The sequence below is a fragment of the Panthera onca genome, chromosome D1, assembly GCF_046562875.1.
Source record: "Panthera onca isolate mPanOnc1 chromosome D1, mPanOnc1 haplotype 2, whole genome shotgun sequence".
NCBI classification, from domain to species: Eukaryota; Metazoa; Chordata; class Mammalia; order Carnivora; family Felidae; genus Panthera; species Panthera onca.
In genome coordinates this window covers 42,210,412-42,237,564 of record NC_138348.1, presented here as the reverse complement: position 1 = coordinate 42,237,564, position 27,153 = coordinate 42,210,412, and the positions used below count along the sequence as shown (strand labels likewise).

The 27,153-nt window shown below is 47.0% G+C and overlaps 1 protein-coding gene across 11 annotated transcripts in view; it reads right to left on the bottom strand.

Moving 5' to 3' along the window:
• The window catches only part of PLEKHA7 (pleckstrin homology domain containing A7), a 220,939-nt gene that overhangs the window by 17,779 nt on the left and 176,007 nt on the right, over positions 1 to 27,153 (bottom strand). For 7 of the 11 annotated variants that reach the window (XM_078433269.1, XM_078433268.1, XM_078433272.1 and 4 more), the window contains 11 exons: positions 22,397 to 22,919; positions 21,814 to 21,900; positions 20,836 to 20,955; positions 18,839 to 18,892; positions 12,461 to 12,541; positions 8,752 to 8,820; positions 8,491 to 8,571; positions 7,434 to 7,583; positions 6,790 to 6,891; positions 411 to 519; positions 18 to 244 (listed from right to left, as the gene is read on the bottom strand). In XM_078433269.1, coding sequence (XP_078289395.1) covers positions 18 to 244; positions 411 to 519; positions 6,790 to 6,891; positions 7,434 to 7,583; positions 8,491 to 8,571; positions 8,752 to 8,820; positions 12,461 to 12,541; positions 18,839 to 18,892; positions 20,836 to 20,955; positions 21,814 to 21,900; positions 22,397 to 22,919 — 1,603 coding nt within the window. The remainder of the gene's footprint in view (positions 1 to 17; positions 245 to 410; positions 520 to 6,789; positions 6,892 to 7,433; positions 7,584 to 8,490; positions 8,572 to 8,751; positions 8,821 to 12,460; positions 12,542 to 18,838; positions 18,893 to 20,835; positions 20,956 to 21,813; positions 21,901 to 22,396; positions 22,920 to 27,153) is intronic. The other 4 variants (XM_078433274.1, XM_078433276.1, XM_078433271.1 and 1 more) reach the window with 3 other exon arrangements.

Here is a 27,153-nt window from a genome sequence, read left to right as displayed (position 1 = left end):
TGGCCATCGATACTTACAACTTTGGGCTTCATCTTGGTTGGTGACTGAAGAGGGGATGTCACTTTCCTCAGCTGGGGTGGATGAGGTCGGTACGGCACATAGGTTTGCAGCTGGGGGAAGAGTCGAACCTCCAGAGGGGTCCGCACGGGGCTGGTGGGAGGGCTGGACTGTGGGGGTGGCTTGCTCTCAGAAGTTGAGAGTGAAGGCACAGGCGGATGAGGAAACAAAGGCACCGTTTTTCTTTCTAAAGTGTGTGGAGACAAACAAAGGATGGAATGGAACAAAGACCCTCGTCTCTGGAGGACAAGGGGAGGGGCTTACGCCATAAAGATCTGACCTCTGCAAGGGCCAGCCCACATACCTGGGTGTTGGCCTCCAACCCCCTGACTCCAGGAAGATGGCCTGCTCACCTGGATTTTTGACTGATTCCACCAGGATTCTAAAGTTCTCTTTATTTGCACTCAGGCCTGCAATGACGTCTTCAATCCTCCAGAGATCCTTCTGTATCTGCGATTTCTCCTGAGAAAGACAAGGTGGTGGTTCATTTCCCTCTCAGATCCTCACCAGAAGTTTCTCATTAGGACTTACGCTATCATTTCAGACATAGCACCTCACCCTGGGTGGGGCAGCATCCCCTTTGGAAACCCCACCAGGGCTAGAGCCAAGCCTGCCTCGAAGCTTCATAGGGTACCACACACATGGAAAACGCCCAAGATCTAGGGGAGAAATTCAGAGGATCTTTCACATATTCACCTTGCCTATTTCTCCCAAATTTAAAAGATTGCCTTAAATACTATATGCTTCCACTTATAAGGTATCTAGAGTAATCAAAGACAGAGACAGAAGGGTGGTTATCAGAAGCTGGGGTGGAGAGGGGAATGAGGATTGTCGTTTAATGGGTACAGAGATCCAGTTTTGCAAGATGAAGAAAATTCTGCAGATGGGTTGCACAAGGTGAATATAGTTCACACTACTCAACCATATGTTAAAAATGGCTAAGGTAATAAACTTTGTTATATATATTTTATCACAGTTAAAAAAAATAGATTGTTTTAGGCAACCATGGCAAAAGGGAAGAGAAGGCAAGGACTAGAGGTTACACTATCCCCAGAATATAAAGAGCATCTTTTAAAAAACTATTTCATATTTTTTAAGTAGGCTCTACACCCAACATGGGGTGTGAACTCATGATCCCAAGATCAATAGTTTCATGCCCTACTGACTGAGCCAGAGTGGTGCCCCATAAAGAACATCTTTTAAAAGAGAGAGCTGAATCCTGGGATTTGGGGTTAAGAGTACAATGGGCAGCGAGTATTTGGCAATAAGAAGAAATGAAGTATTGATACATGTTATAACATGGATGAACCTTGAAAACATTTATGCAAAGTGAAAGAAGCTAGACACAAAAGGCCATGTGTTATGTCACTTATACAAAATGTCCAGAAGAGATAAATCTACAGAGACACAAAGTAGATGAGGTGGGGGTGTGGATGGGGAGTGACTCTTAATGGATAGAGGGTTTCTTTTGGGGGAATGATGAAAATGTTACAAAACTGTGGTGACAGTTGCACAATTCTAAATATTCTAAATACCACTGAATTGTATACCTTAAAAAGGTGAATTTTATGGTATGTGAATTATGTGACAAAACTTATTTTTTTTTAAAGTACAATGGGAAAAGGGCCAGGCTACCCAACCATATGCATACTCTGACAAGTTACAATAGAAATCGGACAGGGAGAGATACTAAAAAGAGGTGAGCAGACTTTATCAGGATTAAGGGACTGTGGGAATTTTATGGAGTGTCTTTGACACACAATGTTACGTTAGTTTCAGGTAACATAGTGATTCAACTTCTCTATATGTTACACTATGCTCACCACAAGTGTAGCTACTGTCTGTCAAGATACCACAATACAATGCTATTACAATATCACTATGTTCCCTATGCTGTGCCTTTTAATCCAATGATTTATTCTTTTATTGACTAGAAGCCAATACCTCCCCCTGCTCCCCTTTACCAGTTTTGTGCATCCCCCTCAACCCCTTCCCTTCTGGCAACCATCAGTTTGTTCTCTGTATTTACAGGTCTGAGTCTGCTTTTTTGTTTATTCTTTTGTATTTTGAGATTCTGCATGAGTGAAATCATATGGTATTTGTCTTTCTCAGTCTGACTTATTTCGCCTAGCATAAATACCATGTTGCTGCAAAAGGCATGAGCTCATCTTTTTTATAAGTATGTAATATTCCATTGTGTGTGTGTATAACACATCTTCTTTATCCATTTGTCTACAGATGGACATTTAGGTTGCTTCCATATCCTGGCTATTGTAAATAATGCTACAATAAATATAGGGGTGCATGTATCTTTTAAAATTAGTGTTTTTGTTTTCTTCAGGTAAATACCCAATAGAGGAGTTACTGGATCATACAGTATTTCTAATTTTTTGAGGAACCTCAATGCTGTTTTCTACAGTGGCTATACCAATTTACACTCCCACCAACAGAACACAAGGGTTCCTTTTTCTCCACATCCTCACCAACATTTATTTCTTGTCTTTTTTATTGTAGCCATTCTGAGAAGTATAAGGTGATACTGTATGGCTTCTTTCAAAAAAAAAGAAGTTTGTCTTTTTTTTTTTTTTTGGCGTTGGGTTGTAAGTTCTTTATATATTCTGGATATTAACCTGTGGGCAACTTGTAATAGAGTTGTTTGAACATGAAAGTATTCTTTTAATTTTTTTAATGTTTGTTTAATTTTGAGAGAGAGAGAGAGAGAGAGAGAGAGAGAGAGAGAGAGAGAGAGAAAACAGGAGCAGGGGAGGGGCAGAGAGAGAAGGAGACACAGAATCCCAAGCAGGCTTTGTGCTGTCAGTGCAGAGCTCAATGTCCGCCTCAATCTAACAAACCGTGAAATCGTGACCTGAGCTGAAACCAAGAGTCAGACACTTAACCGACTGAGCCACCCAGGCATCCCAGTATTAAGTTTTAAACTATCATGGGAGAACTTAGCTGTGATCATTCCTCCATGGGCTTAAAAGCAAAGTCCTCATACCACATCTGCTCTCGAGGCGCCCAGTCACCCTCAAGTGGAAGGATTCTTGCATGTGTGATACTTAAGGACTTGCCTGATTCTGCAAGTAGACTATGTGCTCCTTGGTATATCCCCACAGGGCTGGGGACCCAGCAGGCTCTCAGTACATGTATGTTGAGTGAAAAAAGGACCAATCACATAAAGTTCCTTGACCAAATGAAGTCCAACAGCTGAGACAACAGATGTCTCCTAAAGGAGCTCACATTCTCATACTCTCTCCATCCTTCCAACACCAACGCACATCCTCTCAGGGCTGAAAAACAAGGAATGGGCTTGATGCTTAGCGCCACACCAAAGCACGCGTGCCCTAAAACAGACATGTTATTGAGCCCAGAGTGGGTGTGTAAGCTAACAAGATTATCTCTGGAGCAGACTAAGCAGAATGCTGGGAAAAGGTAAAGGAGGAGTATCAGATTAAAATCAACCCTTTCCCCTCTCCTCTGGCAGTCTACCTGGCATACATACCTGTCAGGTTACAATCCTGCCCCCATTTTGCCTTTCTGCCACCCTCGTATGTAAGAAAAGAGCAACAACAAGCAAAAGCCAGAGAATCTCTAAGGTTCTCCAAGGATAATGGAATTTCAGAACTTAATGACAAAGTCAAGGAAGCTTTTGGGGAGCACGGGGTGGTTTTCATTCCTGCATCCTCACACCATGCTGGGCAGGGAAGGCTACTAGGTGCTGCATTCAGCAAAGGCTTGAATTTATTGTCCAGAAGTAAGAACACATACAGGTAGCCTCACTTATCACATAGTTTTCACAGTTACCTGGATGTTCTTTGTTCTCTGGCTTCCCTGCACAGGTGGTCATGAGGATCTTTATAAACAAATCCACTCATCTTCACTGAAAAGCCTACAAATTTTCTCACAGCCAAACCTGGCTAAAGGGAGGCAAGTTTCCATGCAAGTTCCACGGCTGAGAATTTGCATATGTGGCTACAAGCGTATCTCCAGTGTTAATGACTCTGGAGTCTAATATCAGGACTCTAACAGCTTGTCTGGTCTAGAATTACACCAAAGAAGTTAGCACAAAGGCTGTTCAAAGAAGGGCTTTGTGAGCTTCCGAGGTCACTTTGGCACTCAGGGAAAGCATGAGCAATGCCTCCAGCCTAGGTAGACATCAAGCTGCAGGGCCTAGGCTTCAATCTAGCCTAGCTCTTTATAACTTACATGGTTAAGTTCTCCAGGAAGTCTGTGACAAGACTTATACATTGTACTCATTTGTTTTTTAGAGCAGAGAAAGGGATTCTGGGACTGCTGCAAGTTAAATCACCATGAAATAAGGCACGGTAGAAACACACATGGCCAATGATCATATAAAAAGATGTTTACCCTACTAGTGATTAAATTGATGCAAATTAAAACAAGATGTCCTTTTCAGCCAGCAGAATGGCAAAAGCTAAAAAGACTGATAACATCAAGTGCTGCAGGAGCTGTAGGTAAACAGGGTTCAGCACCCTCATTCACTGTGGGTGGGAGGGCAAATGAGTGCAGCCTTTTAGAGGGTGCCTGGGCAGCATCCATCAACATTTAAGATGTACACTCATTTCAACAGAGCAAGGCCACTCCTAAAAGCCTTAGATAAATGCTTATAAATGGGCTTGAAAAGGCAGTTACACAGATGTTTTTTGTGGTACCATTACAAAAGCAAAACACTGCAAATAACTTAAATGCCCATCAGAAAGGAATGGCTAAGGTATAGAATATCTAGACTATGAAAACTATGCAGCTGTTAAGAACTAATTTCTTTTACTTTACACGGCTTTCTGAGATTATAGAAATCTTCTATAATCTGTGCCGTTCAATACAGTACCTACCAGCCACACGTGAGCTGCTACTGAGCATTTGAAATGATTCTAGTGTGACTGAGGAATATATTTTTAATTTTAGTTAATTTCAATTAATTTATGTTTACACTTAAATAGCTACTGTATCAGGCAACATAAACTTGGGGGTACTTTTCCTGGAAAGATTTCTATAACATAAAGTTCTGACAAAAAAGCAAGTAACCGAACGTGTAAGTATAATTCCTCTCTAAGTACACCCAACTCACACCCCCAAACAAATTATTTTATGTATGGGCACATGTCTGAAAATGCACAGAAAATGGTATGGAAGACAATACCACCCACTGATGGCACTGATTACATACAGAGAAGGTGACAGACTGGAGCAGAAAGAGAAGGGAGGGAAGAGGGGCTTTTATTTCATGTTTTGCTTTTTCTTCTTATTGTTTGGCCTTTACAGAGAGATGCATTCATGTATTATTTTTATAATTATAGAAACACAAGGAATGAAAAGCTAAAAAACATTACTGCTAAAATTAATGTAGATCATTGAAAAAGATCCAAGAAGATAAGTACAATGGGACAGAACACTTTAAGGAACTAGTAACTAGAAATAATCACTTGAAGGACTTTGTCAACAGTATTCACTAGTATTTTCAAGCCACTATGCCAAGTGCTGTGGTACCAAAAAAGAATAGGAAAAGGTTAGCTTGGGTTCAGGGAAATTATGGGGGGAAAAAACAACAGCAAGAGACAGACAACTTCTGGGAGACCTAGCAGGCCAGCCCAGCCCTGAGCTACAGGCAAGAGTCTTCTCCACATGGTCTTGGACGAGGTTTCTGGGAATTGGCCCCCAATGGTGAGTGGAGGGATAGCAGGCATCTCCAGGGCCACAAACCCAGCTCGCCTCTTGTATTCCTTCACTAACATCCAAAGTCAGTACGTATACGAAGTCACTTTAAGAAAGAGCCTTGGCTAGAACCAGTCCATCGATTAGAAAGCTTAGCATCAAAATTGGCCTAGCATGGTGCTTCATGCACAAGATGTCTCAATGAATGCTTGCTGATTTCAAATAAATTGAATTAATGTCAGGGAACTGATGGAAGAGATACAGTAGATCTGAAGTTGGGTTCAAAAGCAGGTTATTTTCCATTTTTAAAAATTTGAGGGTGGGCAGAACCCTGATCGGGCACCACAATGGGGAAACACTGGGCAGCTGGAGGACCCAGCCTGGAAGAATAAAGACCACATAGGGCCTTTCTTCTCTCACCTTTGGGGGCAGAGGCAGCCATCAATGGAGTGGCCTGGTTTTAAAGGTAGAGGAGGCAGGGCTCTAAGGCTGCCTTTCCTGAGTAGAGCAGTGGCCACAGTGATGGGTATCTCCCAGCCTGGCTCCAGAAATGCAAATGACTGCCTGGAGACCAGAGGCACCTAGATGGACCTGGAGTCACACCGCCTCCTCAGGTGAAGGACTGATAACATCTATCTTCAGGAATCAGAGGAAGGAAGGAAGGAAGGAAGGAAGGAAGGAAGGAAGGAAGGAAGTTAGGAAGGAAGGAGGTGGGGTTTTCTGCTGCTAAGTGAGTAGCCCCAAAATGGAACCAAGAATCACGGGAACAGATTATTCTCAAGTGTCTGTAAGGTTCTCAAGCTCAGTATTTCTCTCCCCTCAGGGCCATTTCCTCCAAATGATCCGTAGCAAAATGCTTGCAAAAATGCCCAAGAGGCAGGGGGTGCTGAGGTGAGTTCTCTCATCACAGCCTGGCCAGAAGGGGGGGCTGGGGGGGGGGGCAAGCAGGCTGAGTCCTGGTGGGGGAGGAAAAAGCCCCTGGGTAGGGCTCAGAGCCCCACAGGTGAAGGCTCTCAGAAGAGATCAGAGTTCAGAAGGGATGAAGAGTCCTTGGGTCACCTGGAAAAAAAAGGCTCTTCTGTGTTGTTCTTGCAGGGTCTGCTTCAGTTGCTCCACATCACTCTCTAACTTCAGGTATTCATTCCAGGCATTTTCCATCTCCTGTGGGCCAAGAAAATGCTTCTGATTCTTAGTTATCCCCTGACCCCAAGATGGGCCCATGAGCACCTGTGCTCTTGACCACTGCTGACCCAGCCAGGGGAAGAGGAAAGGGGGTTCCCAGAGGGTCTCAGGCAGGCCTGGTACGAGAGAGACAGGGCTTGTCTTCTCATTCCTGCTCTGACCCAGGCCACCTGCACTGTTCCCTCTCCCACACTTGGAGATGCTTTGGTCCCCCACCCCGGCAGAAAGCACCTGCACCACACATGAGATGGACAAATAAAAAAGGAGAAATTCTGACATGCTGGAATTAACTGTACACAGTTCAAGGGAAGGGCCTTGCAGGCTGCTCTGAGAAATGTGGTCCCCTTGGTGTTTCACTGTAGCCATACAGGAGTCACTATATCAAGACTCTTGTCCCCGGCCACCAACTCAACTACAGCTGTGAGATAGGAGAAGCAGCCCCCTGCCCAGCCCATCGCGGGGGGTTGGGTGGAGGAATGGGGGCGGGAGAGCATCTGCCACCCTCCACACCCTCTACACACAGTGGACTCTCTGGAGATCTCCGCCCGGATGTGGACAAGGTCCTCCTGCAGCAACCTCTGCTGGTAAGCAATCTTCTCCAGGTGCTGGGGCTGGTCTCGGTACTGCTCCATCTGTCTGTGCAATACCTCCAGGACGGACTCTAGCTGGTCCTACAACGGGCAAGGGCCAAAGAGCAAGAGGAAAGCAGGACAGTCCCTGAAGGCCTCCCCATACCATGCTAGGAACTAAATAAATCTGCTGGATCTAAGGCTGAAGGACCTACTGCCCAGCTGCAGCCTGAGTCAGGGCCTCTGATTCCAGCTCTAACTCTGCCCACTGGGTGGCCTCCTAGGACAAGTCACCTAACAGCTCTGTGCCTCAGCTTCCTCATCTGTGAAGTGGGTATAAGATCATCCACTCTTTATGGGATAAACTATAAGGATACATCAAAGAGTAGATGGAAAATTCTCTTAAGTTTTATCAGCACATGTTATAAACCTTCAGCATCACAAATACAATGCCTTATTAAAATGCAAAAAAAAAAAAAAAAAAGTATCACACTAAGGGTCCAAGAAACCAAACACTGCAGCCCCTGGCCTGTTCCTCCTCCCTCATCTAGACTTGCTTCCTCCATAGCCCAGATCCTAGGAGGAAAGGAGCTCTAGAAAGTGATAGCCTCTGTCCTATTATAAGTATGGCCACTTTCTCCAAGGCAGTCCCCTTGCATGGAATTCAGGGGTCTGGGGTCATCACATACAAGCCAGTGGAGCCCTCCTCTCCCAGGCTAACCTCATGGTGCCTCTCAGGAGAGTTAAGTCAGAGCAGAATTAAGGTGGGGGAGGGGTAGGTGGCACTCGGAATAAGCAGTCTGAAGTCTCCCCAAAAGATTTCCTCCAGGTTTAGGCAGAAACCCTCCTGGAAGCACCCTTTAAACCCACACATTGTTCTAGATAAACAAGTACCTGTTCTGGCTAAATGAATACCTGTGACATGACAGTCCAATCTGTATCTGTGGAAAATACAGAATGACAAAACCCCCTGCCAGCCAGCCCAAGATTATGTGAAACTGATGCATACTTTGTTCTCCTTGAGGGCTCGGATCTTGTCTTCCAAGTCCTGGAGGATCCTGTCTTGTTCACAGAAGATGCTCAGTTTGACCTGTGAGCAAGAACAGGTGGGAGAAGGCCTGGGATGATGAGAAAAGGGCACAACCTTGAAGTGTGATCAGAAGGTCTTTGGCCTTCCAATCCCTCCACACCCCGCCTGAAGCTGCCCGCCCGCCCTGGGTCTGGGGGCAGCAGGCAGCCAGGGGGTCAGCCTGTCACCCTGTTTACTCACGTCAATGTCACTCTCCGCGATCTTCACTGGCTTCAGACTTCGATCCTTGACGAGATCCCTGCCTGTCATCTGGGAGGTGAACAATTTAAAGCAGATTAACCTCAAGGTTCAGGGATTAGACTTAGAGAAGGAGAGTTAGCCCCACAATGGACAAGCGTGGAAGTCTTTACAGGTAGGGTCATAGCATGAAAGGGGCAAAAACTCAGATGCTACCTCATTTGTATGCCTGTTTCATTTTAGGGAAAAACCAAAGCCTTTTTGTGATTCAAGAAGCACTTGTAAATTTCTCAAACTAAAGAAAAAGTAGGCATCCAAGATATAGTCTCATTGACTGTGGAAGCTTAATTTGCCCAAAGTGAATCCAGTATGAATCCTGGAAGATTTAAAAGACACAGTTTAGCTATCGAAAATGTGACCCCCCAGCCAGGGCAGTGAGGTGAACCAGGAGGAACCAGTGAGCCCCTGGGGCACTGTCAAGCCTTAGTTTAAGGAAGCCTCTTAGCAGCTTACTTCCCCATGAGCAAGGTCAGCCTATCTCATCCTATACCATTTGGGAAGAGAATCTGGTCAAGGGATGAAGGAACCTGGATGGCTGGGGTTTTCAATTGATCCCTAAATAACTGAGGCTAGGTCATACTTGTATAAGTCACAAGTTACCCTGTCCTCTCAAGAAAGGAAACCAAGAAGCAGTAGACAAAAATCACCCAACCTTATGAGCCAGTGGGCATTCATAACATTGTCCATCCTTCCCTTGACCCCATGTGGGCACCATGCTACCATCTCCCACTAACCCTACAAAGCTAAACCCAACTCTTTAGCCCATGTTTTCACTCCCCCCTAATATCCTTCATGCCAAAAGCTGTATGGGGCGGGGGTGGGGGAACTTTTCCACAGATGCACCCCCCTGGCCAAGTCATGGTCAGGGAGACAGGTCAAATATGCCCCATGCAAGGAAGACCATCTTGCTGAACTCCATTTTGCAGATATGACCAAGGAGTTAAGACCTTAACCTCCAAGAAGTTAAGGTGGAGTTGATCATAGCTGAGATAGGTGATGTGTATACTATGCAGAGGGTTCCGGTGTGGATGGATAGACAATTGCTGGAGAGATGGCCCTCACTTTCTCCCTACTCCATCTGAGAGGTCCACTAAGTTTGTGAGTGTAAATAAGAAGCAAAAATATATTGGCAAACATCCTCCTTAGAACTCAAGCCACTCATGTGCCCAACTGTCCTACACTCCTTCTTCCTATAATCATTGGCAAATGCGAAGGTCAAGGTCAAGGGACAATGCCATCTCTAGGCCTTGGGCTGAGGACTGAGTCTGGCTGCAGACACACCCCCATCCATTCCTATGCTCCTTTTGATCACACAGTAGATGGCAGGGACAGATGTCTTATTTATCTTGGTCAAGTCAGCCCTGAACATAAAGCCTGGCACACTGGAAGGCACTGGGAAAATGCTTATTGCATTGCAGGTAGGTCAAAGGTAAAACACATGTGGGTCAGTGCTGTAGCCTCCTGGAAAAAATAGAACTCCAGCCAAATTCTGCTCTTCATACTGGCAGATTATGTGTACATACATGTATACACACAGTCACGGAACACATGGACTACTGCCACAATCCACAAACAAACTGCTGGCTCCTGCAAGGACAGAGGGGCAGGAAAGGTGGGGAGAATAAGGATAGGGAGGAGGAGGAGGGGTGGAATGAACCTGGTGAACCACGAACAGCTGGACGTTCCAGGCAGGACTTGGGCCAAACTCAGGGGAACCCAGCAGGTAAAGGTAGGGAGGTCACTCTGTGTCACAGTCCTCCATTAAAGCACAGGACAATGAGCTGGTCTACTCTCCAAAGGGCTGACCCTTGGCTCACTTCCCAGGAAGAAATCATTTTCAAATTGAGATATGCTGTGGGGATTTTTCCTCCTAGCAAAACTCTTCCCCTGATTTCACTGAAGCTTTTAACAGATGATATCTTTTTGATACTGAAATAGCAAGGCAGAGAATCTAATTGAGCAATGCCTCATTTATCCAGCGCCATGAGGAATGACGTATTCGACACAAAAAAAGGCATTTCGAGAAAGCTGAACCTTTTAAACTTTTTGATGGAAAGGTTTCTAAAAGTAAATCCTACACTGCCTTCACAGAACTGAATATAAATTCAACCTTTTCGGGGATGAATCAGTCATTATAAAAATCAGTAATATGGAATTTCTTAGAAGTTAAGTGTATTAGGACCATTTGCCTCTTGATTAAATTCTTCTAAATTTCTGTGCTTTCATTTCCATTTTAGATTGACACATAATGTTTCTTTTCTCTCTCAGGATATTAGGTTACTCCTTCTTTTCTAAGAAGTAACTCTCTTGTCCCCTTTTAATGGCTGTGGTTAAGGTGCTGTGAGTTAGGAATTGAAATGACTGAGTCTGTTAGGACTGGAGACTCAACAGAGGGACAGTTGCTGCTTTTCCCTAACTCCCTCACCTCCAACTGGGTCTCGTGCCCCTCAGGGGACGTCCTCCCACACCTGATGTCTCCCACAACTATGGGCCTTAGTACATTAGATGATGTGCTCTCTCTCCCCTCAAAAGATAGTAACCTGATGAGAGGTGGTTGTAGGGACTATGACATATTTTCTCTGTATCCTCAAAGTCCAGCCAGGGCCCACCACATTGAGGATATTTGGGAAGTGTTTGCCTGATGAACCTGTGACCGTATCAAAATCGTATGAGTTGGCTCCTACTCCTATAGGCTTTAGACCATGGGCTTCATGAAAGTACTTACACAGCTCAAAGGCCCTTTAAACTTCTGAATTTAGCTTTGTTCTGCAGTCAAGGCTGCTATGAAATATCCACAAGTAGTATATTACATGTAATTTTCCTTTTAAAACTGTGTTTTGTGACAGCAATGTTTAAATCCATTTGAAATATCAACTATGTGTCTTCAGCATTTCTGTCACCAGAAAAAAGTGAAATTCAGTGGGCACTCATCCATTTGAAAGAGTCTGTGCACCAGAAAGGAACTGAAGGCCACTCAGGCATTTTACCTCCCTTCCACCACATCTCGACACACCTTTTCTCAGGGTTCGGGATGACTGCACATAGCACCTGCCTCCCAACCTGTAGCCTCCCTTGGAATGCTACAAAAGTTGGCTACATTTCAGGCACTACTTCTGCATCAGTCAAAGGGGGGACTTGGGAAAGGGGGTGGCCCATTTTGTTCTAGTCTAGCTCTAGACTGTTTTCAATATCAACACCCTGCCCTGAAGAAGAGCCAGCCTAATCCCAAGGCCATGGTAGAATCTCAGGATATGCCAGAGGCTCCAAGGTGACCAGGAACTGCTAACTCCTTCCTAAGACCTCATGCTTGACTCCAAAGACCACACTGGTCTCTGTCTAGGTCAGTCCTCGCCATGGAGGCAGAGAGAGAATGGGAACACAACACAAGCTGGTGGCAAGCCAGGCAAGCCCCTCCCACCCCCGCGGCAGCACAAAAGATGGAGTCACAGAACACCGCATGTGAGAGGTTCAGCTTGGTGCACCAGCCAAAATGCTGAAGGGAGCTTCAACAGGAGAAAAAAATAAACCGAGATGACTTGCAGGAAGCCTGGGGGCGGTCAGGAGAGCCCCTGGTTAAGCAAGTGATGAAGTCGGCACTGAGCCAAAAGCAATGGAATGGCCCCGCTTGGAGACACAGATCAGATCGTCTTACGCTTCTCCTGGGCCGACAGCCCCGTGCTGACTTCTTCAGCACTTTGTAAAGCACGTTGATCAAAGGTTCATTATTTTTTATCTGTTCCAAACAAAAAGGCAAATATAACAAAACGTAACAGGTGAGACATCAAAAGACACTTGAAGGAGCCAGAATTTGGGGAATCGGTAAGGGGAAACTTTAAGGAGGACGCGTGCTGTGCAGTTCAAATGACTGAGTCTCAGTCTGGCTGTGCTGCTTCCCAGCTGCTGAGCCTTTCCAGATTTCAGATCCCTCACCTATAAAATGGGGGAAAATAAGTTCTGCCTGAAGGATCTTAGTGCAGGCTAGTCTACATGAGAGGGCCAATGTCGGTGCCCATTTCCTTCCTGTTTCTCCTGCAGAAGACAAGAAGGGACTTTGCTTCTTCCTTCATCCAGCCTCACCTTACACTGCAAGACATCAAATCACTAGGGTGGTGCCATGCGTTAGTCTCATCCCTGCCCCACATTTTCCACCTTCAGTGCCCCAGACCCTCATCTCCACACCTATGTTCATCTAAATAATGATGTCTTACCAATGATCCCAAATGCTTAGAGCTCCTTTGAGGGAACACTGCCCTTACCCACCAAAACAGTGGATCTCAACCCTGGGTGAACACTGGAATCACCCAAGTGGCTTTAAAAAAACTGATACCCGAGTCCTACTCCAAGAGACTCAGATATAATTCGTTGGAGTGGGTCCTTAAAAGCCCCCCTGGGTGATACTGATGTGCAAGCCAAGACTGGGAACCACTACTGTAAAAAGTGGTTCTCAAACTTCAGCATGCTTCAGAAGCACCTGGAGGGGGCTTGTTAATACAGCTGACCCTTGAACTATGGGTTTAAACCATGAAGGCCCACTTATACATGGATTTTTGTTTTTCAACAAAAACAGTACAGCCCTATAAATTTTCTCTTTTCTATGATTTTCTTAACATTTTCTTTTCTCAAGCTTACTTGATTATAAGAATACAGTATGTAATACATACATCATACAAAATATGTGTTAATAATCGATTGTTTATAGTAAAGTAGACTATTAATAGTTGAGTTTTGGGGAGTTAAGTTTTACCTGGATTTTCAACTGCACAGGAGTTGATGCCCCTAACTCCCACACTGTTGAAGGGTCAACTGTATACAGATTTGCTGGGCCCTGTGTTCAGAGGTTCTCACTGAGCAGGTCTGGGGTGAGATCCAAGATTTTGCATTTCTAACAAATTCCCAGGTATTACTGATGCTGTTGGCCTGGGATTACATGTTCAGAACCACTGCTTTGAAATAATGTTTCTCAACCCTGGCCAATAATGTTTCTCAACCATATGGGCCATACATTAGAAACACCTACAGAGTTGTTTATTTGTTTTTAAAGAATAATACCGGAGTATTACCAATTAGATCAGAATCTCTAAGGGGTAGGATCAAAGCGCTGATACTCATTTTAAAAGCCCTCCTGGTTATTCTAGTTCATGGCCAGGATTAATAATCTCTGCTCCAGAACAACAGACTTCAAACTTCTTTGTGCACAAGAATCATCCCAGAGCTTGATTTAAAAAATGCAGAATTCTGGGTACCATTTCCAGAAGTTCTAATTCAACAGAACCCCCAAGATCTGTACTTCAAAAAAAAAAAAAAAAAAATCAAGCTCCTAGGTGATCCTGAGGTAGATGGTATCTAGACCACAACTTAAGAAACTTTGCTCTAGAAGCTAACTTAGGAAATAAACCCTTAACAGAGAAGCCCTGATCTCAAGCTCAGTCAAGAAGAGTCTGGAGGCCAACTGCCCGGAGCCACTGATGACACATCCCTCAACCAGGAACAACAAACAGTCTCTGTGGGGTTGACTGCAACCTGCTCTACCTACAATGACACCACCTGACCAGCAGCAGATACCCTCCCTTCCACCTCCCCTTCCCAGGTGTGCTTCACAGCTGCATAAAAACAATCTAAGCTGTCAATAACAGTGACCACCATACCTGCTTCTTCAGACCTAGCTAGGGTATAGGGTACTGAAAAACAGAACTATGATGCCAGAAATACAATTCAGTGAATACAACTTTAGGGTGGGCAAAGTACATGGTACACAGAAGAAAGAAGGCAGGTGTAAAGTTAGACACTGGGTTCAAATTCCACACACATTACTGTGGAAGTGACTTCTCTTGATACTTGGGTTCTTGGTTAGTAATGTGGGCGGGGGTAATAATTCCTATCTCTCAAGGCTGCTTAGAGGATTAAGTGAGATAATGAACATGTGCCCAAACACTGCCAGGCAGGAACAGATGCTTAATCAAGGTGGAGTCCTTTCCACCCTGGCACCACCAAGTAAAATGCCAGAAGAGTAAACATTTTCCAAAAAGAGCATTAATACAGAGCATCTTCTAAAAGACTAGAATACACCTTTGTTTGATCACTTGGTACAACAGCAGAAATGCTCACTTTAGGGAGAAAAAGTTCCACAACATGTAGGGAAGCAAATACTGATTCTGAAAGCTGAGCATCAGCTGATTGGTGATGGCAGGAGCTTTGGATCCTTAAGCCTGTGGCCTTTGGAACAGGGCCATGGGGGAGCCTAGGCCAACCATGTGGGGATAGGGAGGCTGTTTTTCTCCAGACGGGCTCACCTCCTTCCTCTCCCTGCAAGGACCTCTCACAAGCAGCTGGTCACAGTGGGGCTGTGCTCATTGCTGTCCCCACACCCAGGCTGGGCTACAGGGCCCATTCAACTCTGCCCATAAAGGTCCTCATCTCAGGGACCCCAGCTGAGCTCAGTATCAGCTCATTTTGTCTAGTATGTCTCAATCTCAAGAGCCAATGGGACTTAGGGTTTTCCTGATATAATCACGCATCCCTCTTGTCCTGCAGTGTTCATCTAGCTTCAGTTGCACCCTAGAGACGGAGGGGGGAGTGTTTCACCACAACTTGAGCAGGCCCTTTTAGAAATCCCTCTACTTGTAGCTGCTATCCACTTCTCTCTCTCTTTTTTAATTGAAGTACAGTTGATTTGTCTTAATTCTCCCTTACAGCCACAGAAGACACATGGTAATGTTTTAGAGCTTTGTAGACTGTCTCTATGTCTCCTGAATTACCCAGAACTCTTTCCACCACTCCACACTGTAGCTGTGCTAACTGCTGCTGTGTTTCTTGTTTCTTCCTAGCAAGACTTCCCACTAGGGAACCCCTCCTTCATTCCACAGGGAGTCTTAGGTTTGCAACTGGCCACCCATGGGGACACTAAGCTGGAAGGAAGTGAACCTGGGTTTGCAGGTAGCCACCTTCCCTGGCCATATGGAAGCAGCCCACACACCAGGGAAAGGAGAACAGTGATGATGTGGCCTGAGCCCCTGGGATGTAGCCCTTGGCTAAAAGAACCAGTATATTCCCTTTTTGGCTTATTCGCAGGCTGATTTGGGTTTCAGACGCCTGCAAACAAAAGAATCCTGCCTAATACACTCCTCAGCCATGGTTCTATAGGCCCTCAACACCTCTGGTTTGCTTCCAGCCCTTTCCTCGTCCGGATCCTGAAATGAGGGAACCCTATACCCCAGCTGGGTTTGAGCAGAGCAGAGCAGAGCAGGCCCACTGCCTCCCTGATGGGAGTACCCTGTACCTTGGAGAGAGGCCAAGGCAGTACCAACCTTTCTGGCAGCTATGCCAGATAGACAACTCACACACAGCACAAACCCCAGCACCTCCCTGCTGCAAGTGCAGCTCATCTGGGGTGAAAGTTCTCTGAGAGGAACTTAGCAACTGGAGTAACAACTATAAGACTGGAGAACTCTGGTATCAACACAGCTGTTTTCTATCACATGACAACTTCCAGAAAGACTAATGTTCTGGGCATAGGCAGCGCCTAGCTAGTGAAACACCCCAAGGATACATCTTGCCTCTATCACATCAAATGCATTTCTTGGGATAATGACCCCAGCTCAGCTCCATCAGAAACTGAATGCCTTTGGGTCCACAGTGATAGAAGCAGCATTTTAAGAGAGGCTAGGAGGCAAGGTGATAAAGAGCACAAGTTTCAGATTCCGAGCTATACCTAAATACCAACTCCTCGGGAACTACTTATGTGGCCTTGGGAAAGTCATTTTCTTCTCTGAGCCTCAGTCAGTGAAAAAAAGATAAGAACCACCTTCCTTCCAGGGCCACTCTCGGAGTTACATAAGTTAACAGAAGTAAAACACAGTGACTGTCATACATGGTACCCTCTATTGTTATTAAACTTCTGTTTGGAGTCAGGACATCCAAGGACTCCTGGCTCTGCTCTGCCACCCTGTGCCTCAGCTTCTCTCTTTAAATCCCTTTTAACTCCAATTCTATGATCTTGAAATAAAATCGACCTGAACTGAATCTTCCCTCCAGGACCAACTGTGAGTTTCTGCTATCCAGTACAAACAGGAATCAGGACACAGGTATTTCCTATTCCTTCAGCTCAGGCACGTTAAGCTCTCTCTTGCACTGTGCACCAAGAACTCTGAGGAACGCTTCGGGGTCCACCCATGCAAGGTATATTGTGAATACTCCACAGATACTTCTGGCTGACTGCCTGGCCCCCAGGAAGGGGCGAGAAGAGCCAAGCAGATGGCATGGTGACTGGCTATCTGGGAGGCCAGGGAATGGAGACGAGGTGGTACACAGAGCAGGTGAAGGTGGGTGGACCTCTCTCCAGGTCAGGTGGGGGTGGTGGGCATGGTGGAAGGACCCTGCCCAGGATCAGGGCACAGCAGGATAGGTTGGACTGCACATTTAGCATCCTGAGGCACTGCAACCATACTTAAAAAACTCGCTCATTCTCTGTGTGACCTGACTGACACATGAGCTAGAAAATGTCCTGGTTTTGAGAGAACCCTCTTGGTTTTACTCATGTCAGAAAGCCAAGTCTGCCTCTTGTTCACTGCACCTTCCTGTATAAAGAATTAGGAACATGGACAGTCTGCCTCCTCCAGCCCTAGCCACACCACCCTCACCCTGGCTCTCCTTGACTCCCACTGTTCCCGTCCCTTTAATTTCAACCAACTCAAACCCTCTGGCTCTTCAAGGCTACACACACACACGCCACCTCCTCCAGAAGCCTTCCCAGAATCGCAGCCCACAGTGATCTTCACTACCTCAACTCTGAGCACTAGGCCAGACAGATCTTTGTAAGTTCATTGTAAACAAGCCTGTGTTATTTTGGGAGACTTTCCTTTTCTAACCCAGATCATTTGGGAGATTCTCAGGGCCAGAGAGTTTCAATTTTTCTCTTGCATCTCCCTTAGGCTTCTCCAGAGCTGATTACACAGCACATACTCCACAGATACAAAAGTTAACTAGTCAATTCCTAAACAAAGGCTCTGATCTTGTCTCAGTGTAGGGAGGTCTGCCATCGGCTGCCGCGGGGCATAGTGTTCACACTCTTGCTTCTCCAAGGCTGATAACAAATCCCATGTTAGTATATGTGCTGCCGAAGCGAGCACACAAACCCCATGTTAAAAATATCTCAAGCCAGGTACACAGGGGTGCTGGGGGGTGGGGCCTGCCCAGTGGCAGTCGCCTGGGTGTCCTCCTCCAGGCCCTCCCACTCTCTCACACCCACAGTTAATTAAAGGTCACATTCCTTGAGTCTATTTCATGGTTTAGGCATAAGAAGTGCTTTTCACAGTGGGAGCTTTCAGAGAGCTGTGGGAATGACACAATAGCAGCTCTCTTTCACGCAGAATGCCTCTCACACTTGTACACCAGCTTTCTTGGTTCTCTGCGCTATGAAGGCTGATTTAGAGACTGAAGCTTCATCACCTACAGGGAGGGGCCCAGCGCTCATCTCCTGAATGTGGATGGGAGACTATCCATATGGGAGACCATGTAGGCCTCAGAGCTGCACAATTCCAGGTGGAACCCACTCCCTCAGCAACAAAACCAAAAAAAAAAAACAAAAAAAAAACAAAAAAAAACCAAAAAAACCACCAAACTACTCACAGCTGATGACACACATCAGTGGCACCCTATGAACCAAACCCAATTCCACTCACACTGGAGGCTCTGAGGAAGCAACCAGTTATTATCTAAAAGCACTTTTGGGTCCTTACCAAGGATAGGAAGAGATCAAGATCTTATGCCCTCATCCCATAAGCCAGAAATCTTACTGCAGAATTATCAAGGAACTGCACCCAGGGTTTGAGGCAATAAGAAATAAAACTCTTCTCATTCAGACAAGAGACGTCTTCATTTGGGATCCAGATTTGATAAGACCCGCACAGCCTTGGCCTTTGAGCTTGGCTTCAATGAGGCTGACACGCTCAGAAAGGTGCATGTCCAAGGGAGGCATGCCTCACGTCCAAGGGAGGCATGCACATGGGGTGCATGTCCTCACGTCATCACTCACCTTTAGGTCCAGGTACTCCAGGTCTTTCTTCAGCTGGAGGTAGGTGTCGTCAGCCTTCAATGGAAGCACACAGAGAAAAAAGCCAGTTATGAACACCAAGGGTTTCTAAAACTCGGGGCTTCATGTGTGAACCATTTACACTGCACAGATTCAGGGTCAAAGAACTACAGCAGGCCAACACATCCGGGTCCACAAAGGAAGCACAAATATCTCAATGTAGCTCAAAGCCCTCTTTCAGCATGGTGGACCTTGCAGGTCACTGTGGAGAAAGCCAGCTGGTCTATCAGTTAGCTGAGGGACAGTTCGGGGGGAACAGGGAGACAGCACACACACCACTAAGACAGCAGTGCAGCTGAGGCCAGTGGTGAGCTCCTGAGACAAAACTAGACAGTCCAGCTAGAAGAGCATGCAATATCTGAGTTAGGGTCCCATGAATCACCAATGCTCCAATCCTTGTCATCAGAAATGACCCTCTCATTAGTGCAGCTAAATGCCTAGAAGGGCAGGGAGAGGATGTGGGGACACAGGTAGGTCCTGACTGACATGACCTTGGGTTCCATGATGTTAAGCACCAGCAGCTGCTGGAAGTTTTGGCTCCCTTTGCTCAGCATGGGGCCATGTCAGGAGTTGAGGAAGTTCCAGGGTCACACCTGGCTGCTTGCATTGTCTCTGACAATCTGTTGAGTTCTTCAGTGTAATTACCAGGAGCAGTGAGAATAAGCAAAAGACTCTGATTTTCTAGAACTTGTGTTTCTCATGTAACAGATCACAGAAGCTGTTAGGAAGAGGGGCTGTAAAGGCTTAAGAAAAATGGCTCGGGTACCACTTTCTCAGCAGGATAAGAGGCCTCCCAGCAAACCAAGGCAAGTCAGGGCTGGGGGAGAGGGCCCTGTTTACATCTCTGATGTAACACAAGTAAGCAATGTGAGATGTTCAGGCTGTGCTTTTAAGCATGAGAAGACCTGAAGTACCATTGTCAGGGACACTAAGTGACTTCCAAGATGCTACTTCTATCCCTAAACTGTCCCCTTACCCATCCCTACTTCCCCTTCAGCCCAGTCCCTATACACTTTGAACAGCAGTAAGAGGACTGAATATTATTTAAAATCACCCAAATTCACAACTTAGGGGTTTTGCCTGTGTTCCCTTACATTCATTTTTCCAAGTACGTGTCCTGAGTCCCTCAGGTCTCACTAAAACAGGACAGTTAAGGAAGGTGACAATCCTGTCACTTCCCTCACCTGTCCTCTGACTACTTTTCTGTAGCCCAGAGGGACCAGCCTTGTGTGAACATCTTCTTTAAGTTGCTCAAGATGCCTGGGAGAGCAATTCTCTGGTCCCTCCTTTAGAAGCTTGCCTGCAAACCTCCATGTCCTGGAAGGTTTATAACAACACTATGCCAGATAGGACCTGAATTTTGGCTCCAGTCTGCAGGCCTCTGGCTGAGGGATCCCAGGCAAGTCATTTTCCCTTCTAGATCGAGTGCCTCGTATGTGGTAGTAACTCCTGTCCTGCCTAACCTCTCCCAACTTACTGTGAGGTTCACTAGAATAAGAGATGTGAGGATGCTTTATCAGTCGTCAGGGCACTGCCCGGATGAGAGAAGACACTCTGCCTTTTCCCCTCCAGGTTGACACCAACGAAGCACACCTTTCAGCATCCCAAGGAGTGCCCAAAGTGGCAACAAGAATGACAGCCAGCACAGCTCTTTGGACATGACCAGCACACCAGCCTGGCATTAACTACTCAGAGCCAGAGAAGCCACAGTTCGGGTCCCTCACACCACATGCAGTCTCCTCCCCAGCACCAGAGGTGTGGGCCCCACCACCACTGCACAGTGTGTGCCAGTAGCATCCAGAAGCAAACAGGCAGGGAGCAAGGGAAAGAGCCAGACAGCAAATACAGACTAGAGTGTGGGCACGAAACAACACAAGCCAGCATGTCACTCCCTTGCCCCCAGGGGGGCCCCGGCCCTGAGAGAGCCCACCGGCGCTGACCTGGCAGGTGGGAAAGGTCAGCTGGTGCTGCAGTAACTGGCCGACGGCGAGATTTCGCACGCTGGCCAGCCTGGCCTGGTGCCGCCGTAACCGGGTGAGAAGCAGTGAGAGCTCCTCCAGCTGCAGGTGTGTAGACACATCATGAGGAAATTAGCCACCGCAGGAGCACGACGCTATAATTACTCTTCACCCCGGTGCCGGGACAGCACTGATGTGACACCATGAAGTAATTATTGCATTAATTCTGTCATCAGGACAAACAAAGGCACTGGCAGAAAAGAGGCTGCAGGAAGCGGGGGTTTTTTGTTGTTTTTTTTTCTTTTCAGGAAACAGCAACCAACAGTGAAACCTCACCCAGACTCAAGCTTTGAAGACAAAGTTAACTAAGCAAAGCAAAGACCAGGACGAGAGGAGAGGAGCTAATGGGAGAAAGTCGGGTGGCTGGAAAATGCTGCAGGCAAAAAAACGCTGCCTCAAAGAAAGGAAAAGCCCACGTTTTCCTCCACTTCCCCCAAGCTCTTCCTCTGATCTGGGGACCCATGCCAACTGGATAACATGGAGCCAGTCATTCAATTTCTCTGAGTCTCAGTTTCCTCATTTCTTCTTCTTTTTTTAATATTTATTTTTGAGAGAGAGAGAGAGCGAGTGCACGCGTGCACACACAGGGGAGGGGCAGACAGAAGGGGACGGAGGATCTGAAGTAGGCTCTACCCTGAGAGCAGAGAGCCCGATGTGGAGCCTGAACCCACGAACCATAAGGTCATGACTCAAGCCAAAGTAGGACACTTAACCCGCTGAGCCACCCACAGGCGCCCCTCGGTTTCCTCATTTCTAAAGTGGGGGTTGACAGCTGCCCTGCACACTGCATTTGACTGGTGTGGGGTGGGGGTGGGGAGAGCAAACTCAGTGAGGTGGTACTTCGCAGGCTGCATCGCGTTCGTAGGGGTGGGGGTGGTGGGGAGAGGAGGAGTGGCTTACCGATTTTCCATGTAAACTGGGAGCGCTGACAGTGTGGGTCATGTAGCCCATGGAGGGCATGGAGCGTCGGTCCACATGAGAAGAGTTCTATGGTGGAGAGACAGGCAGTCACCCTGCGGTCCGGAACCTCTGCCCCTCTCCACCAGAACAGGCTGCCACACAGCACTGTCCCTCTTCATCTGTGAAATGGGGCTCCACATCTTTCTCACCAGGATATAACAGTGTAAACTGGGAAAGCCCCTTGGAGAAATAAAGCTGAAGTTGGGGTTATTAAAAATTATTGAACCAACTGAACACAGGTATCTTTTCTGCCTTCCAAGCTGCAAGGAAGCAGACTTCCAGTTGTATGGTCCTTCATCTCTTATTCTCATCTGTGAAGCGGGCATGATAAGAGCACCTACATCACAGGGCTCTTGTAAGCATTAAAGTCAGGCCTTTAGTACTACACCTGGCCCTAAAAGTACTGCACAGGTATCACCTATCATTATTCAAAATTGCTCAAATTTGTGTTTAAACCACGTGAGGGTTCAAACTGAGCATTAGGGCTGAACCCCAGCTGCAGGGCAGCCCTCCAGAGTCTCACCTTGGTGGTGTGGCCCCGGGCCTTGCTGGGAGAACCCCCCAGCGAGATGTCCACACTCCTCCGCTGGTCCGGCGGCTTCACGGTGACCCTCTCTGCCGGCGTGTGTGGCCGCCTGGGTGGGAAGGCCCTCGGGGGACCCGGAGGAGGGATGTCTGAGGGAGACGGAGGCACAGAGATGGAGCGGGGCACCTCCAGCATGCTCCTGCTCCGGCCCTGGTCGGGGAACTCTGGCGAGCCAGCACAGATGGGCGCCGTGGGGCTGCCGTGCCGGAACTGCTGGCGCTGCTGCCACTCGTAGAGCTGCCACACGGTGCCGTCCCGGTGTGCCCTGCGCTCCTCGCTTGACATCTTCAGGTGGCTGGCTCGGTCCTGCGCATACTTGTAGTCACTCGGCAGGTTGCGGGGAGGGGGCGAGGAGCCCCCTGAGGGGTGTCGGGTACTCTTAGGAAGGGTCTGGTAGTTTTCCGGGAAGGACAGGGACTGGCTGGGGCCCTGGCGGGGAAGGGTCTGGTCCGGCGGCAGGCTGAGGAGAAAGGAAAAAGGAGAAAAATGGGTAAGATGAACAGCATGACATCTGCCAGGTGTTTGGAAACATAGTTAAGTAAATCAACAATGCCAGGCACACGAGGGAGCCCTCTAAGAACCCCAAAGAACAATCAATGCAGACCCCAGGACCTCAGTCACTCCCTCCCTTTGCAGAGGACTCCAAAACCATTGTTCTCCAACAACCTTGGAATATCAACCCCCCTTCCAAGCAACCCGGCTGCCCCACACCCACCACTTCAAGTGCAAGATGAGGGAACCTGCCTCCTCCTCTCCCTCCTGCTGTTCATCAGCTCTTCCAAACAGGCGTGCCTATTGCTAGGAAATGCCTCCTCATTCTCTGGGTCATAAAGACTTGCCCTCTGCTGGTATCCTCACATCAAGTTCTGGAGGTTCTTAAAGGAAGTGTCTGGTACCAGTTCTTTTCTTTTTCTACTACTCTAGTCCAGACACTGATTAATCATCTTCCCCCAGACAACTCAGACCTTCCTAACCAGTGTCCACACTGTAGACAGTCAATTGCTTGGGTCCAATTACTGTCTTGCTCCAAAAAGTTCAATGACTCCCCACTGCTTACAAAATAAAACCCAAACCCTTTAGTAGTCACCACTCTCTAGCACCTGATCCCAACCCACCTTGCAGTCCTGCTGTTTTCTCACTGCTTCTCCAACCAGAACCAGGACCAGGACTGGGCTGGGGCAGGTCAGGCATCTAGAGCCCAATAGCTAGAGGTACTTCCGCTCAGATGCATAGATGCATCCCTGCACTTGCTGGAACCTGGGACTAAGAGCCTCACCCTAATCCCATCTGGCCTCCTACACACCCGGACAGCTTCTCAGAGTGGAAAAAGCAAAGATAGCTTGACCGGGTTTGGATGCTGGCTCTACCATCCACTGGCTATATGACCCTAGGCAGCTTACCGGACTGCTCTGAGCCTCAGCTTCCTCCTTGCAGAAACTTCTCCTTATTCTCATATTATTGTTCTTGCCTCCCCTATCTGTATGGGCTCCCCTTGCCCTATTCATCCAAATCTCACTCATTCTCCACAACACTGTCCCATGACCTTTACATGGAGGCCGTCAGCAATACTGCAGCTCTCAGGGCTCCTGCTCTGCTCTGACCTAGTGACTATGTGGTAGGAAACTTGTCCAAGGTCTTTTTATTGATGTAACCTTTTCATCCTCATAAGGCATCTCCTCCCCAGCCAAGCTGTAAATCCTCGGAAGGCAGGAACTATGTCTCACATTCTGTGGTAATGTCCAGGGTTGAGAAAGTCCTGATGCATAACCAGCCAGATATTGTTCTAAGCCAGTGCTACTCAAAGTATGGTCATGGATGGGCAGGCAGCATCAGCACCTGGGAACTTGTTAGAAATGCAGGTTACGGAGCCCCACCCAGACCTGCCAAATCAGAAACCCTGGGGTTAGAGTCAGGCCTCCTGTGTTCTAACAAGCCCTCTGGGTGGCCAAAGTTTGAGGAGTGCCGTTCTAGTTGTTCTTAAATTCATCTTAAATTCAACTTGTTTAAGCACTTCCTTCTTGTCTTTTATGTCCTCTTTCCCTACTATAAACTGGGGATACTAAGAATGTAATAGATTGTTGCAGGGATCAGAAATAGCTGTCATTCAAAAATGGTAGCTTTCTTCTCTTTTCATCGTTACCTTTGCAATTACAGAAGGTAATTTTAAGATCTCTTCGGCCCAGACCTGTCTAGTGTGTCCATCTAGTGTGTCTGCTTCCACTAGGTGGCAGGTTTGCTACTGATTTCCCAAAGTCAGAGGGGAATGTGTCTCTGAGCAGGGGGCAGTGGCTGAATCCTCAAACAGCACTGGTGGCAGAAACCAGGCTAGGGGCTTCCACTGGGGAGTTCATGACTCCACCAACCACTGTTCACTCTGACTGAAGCAAAACTCAGACTATGCAAAGTATGTCCTTGCTGTGCTCCCACCTGCACAAGCCTTTGGTCTGGTTCTGCAGCCTGCTCCCAGTGCCTATGTCACCCAGAGTACCCCCACACCGCTGTACCCCCAAATCCCTCAGCTGGTCCTCCAGCCTATGGGCTCTGCTTATGCACTATCATCCCCCCACCCCCACTCCCCAGGGTTGGCCATTTGGGGGCAACCCCAAAGACCTCAGTGCAATGGTGAGCTCCGGAGGCCAAATCAAGGTAACTAACCAAGGGTGGAGTGAGGGTTGCAGGAGGTAGGTTTGTAAGGAAAGGTAAAGATCCTGCCTGAAATAGGCAAGAGCACCCAGAGCAGCGCTGCCCCCAACAGCAGATCCATTTGCCGGCCCCCAACCCCAGCCTTACCCAAAAAGAAAGCTCAAGGTCTCCTGCCCTCATTACCCTGCTCTGTGCCATGGGGCCTCCCTGTTCCAAAAGGCACTAAAGAGGATATTCTGATACAGCCACTACAAAGTGGTAATATCGAAATGTAAAATCACTTTTCATAACCAATTACTTATGCAACAGACATTCCTCACCCTAACCTCCACATCAATTGTGCAAGACTTTCACTTTCGACTCTGTTCCTTATTGTAATATCTGAGTCCCTGATACCACCCCCACCCCTGCCTTTTTATTTTATGGGTATGTAAATTACTTTAAATACCCAGAAAAAAATGCAAGGCTAGAATTTCACAACAATCTCTTAGAATGTAGAATTCTAAGGGTACATCAGCTTATCCTCGAAAGACATCATTCTAAAGGAGTTTAATGATGTGAAACACAATAATACGTATCTCCAAGTACTAAAAGAACAGTTAGAAATAATTTCTTGTGTGGTCTAGAGCCACAAATATGAGATCATATTACAGTCCAAATGACCCTCCTTGCAATGTCTAATGTGCTCAATCTAACAAGATTAGTACAGTCTGAATCATATAAAGCACAGACATCCCTCTTCTATATTTTCAAATGGAGGAGGCTTTTTTATTAAGCAGCCAGATCTACTTATCACTTGACTGTAAGAGATTACAAATATACCTTTAAGGAAAACAACTCGGGGAATGCAAGATGCAGTCCTTTCCAGATACAAGTGAATGATCAGAGACTGTGCACTTCACGTGCTCAGAGACTAACAGCTTTCTTCTCAAAAGGGTGTCTTCAATTCCTCACTTTTCACCTTTCAGCCCATTGAGATCCACTTCCATCACTAGACTGAAGTTTGTCTCGCTGTGTGCTCAATGACCTTCAAGGCCAATGAATTGTTTTCATCTACAGACCTGATGTCACCTTGCCCCATAGATAAGAAAGGCTCAAACTCCCAGCTCATATCTAAGGACAGTTCGACGCTTTCCCCAACCCTGTCATCTCCTTGCAACTCACTTATTTTTTAGCTCTCCTGTGTGCCCCTCCGGCCCCAAGTACAGGCCATTGTGTGTAGCAGAATGACATAGGTTTGTGGGCTGCCGGAAGCAGTTATGTAGAGACAGGTCAACCAACAACTTACAACTGCACATCAGTCACACAGCTTTCGAAAGTCCTTTCTGTGCCCCTGCCACAAAGAGTTTCTCACTGGCCAGGCCACATTTCTGGGTTCTTCCTGTCTTCCTCTCGTAGTATTCTGCCTCCTGACCTAACTTGAAGGTCCTAGCTCCACTGAGAAGGGCAGATCAGGTCTGCCCATGCAAGCTCATCCAGAAGCTCAGTGGAGGGGCTCAGCCTGGGTGGCTCAGTCACTTAAGCAACTGACTTCAGCTTAGGTCATGATGTCAAGGTTTGTGAGTTCGAGCCTTTCCTAGGGTGAGTCCTGCTTCTTCTCCCTCTCTCTCTGCCCCTCACTCACTTGTATCCTCTCTCTCTCAAATGATAAAATAAATAAAATAATAAAATAAAATAAAATAAAATAAAATAAAATAAAATAAAAGGAATCTCAGTGGAATCAAAAGCCCCAGTGACTGATCAGAGACCTTAGGTTCCAGATACTCTTTCAGTGCCTCCCAGCTTTGTGGGAAGGCACCACCCACCAAGGAGAAGTCTTCATTCACAGCACAAACCAGACTCCTTCAAAATGAAATTCCCTTCATCACCTGTCTCCTGCCCACCTCCTTCATGGAGACTGCTTTTGTCCACCCCTTAGGCTGGAAGTCCTCCTCATTCTGCCTTTGGCCCTCTGCTATGGCTCACTCTGAGCTAGGGTTCTCAAGCCTGGCTGCACATTAGAGTCACATAGGGGTACGGGTGAGGAGGGGAGTGTTGTTACAACACCTCAC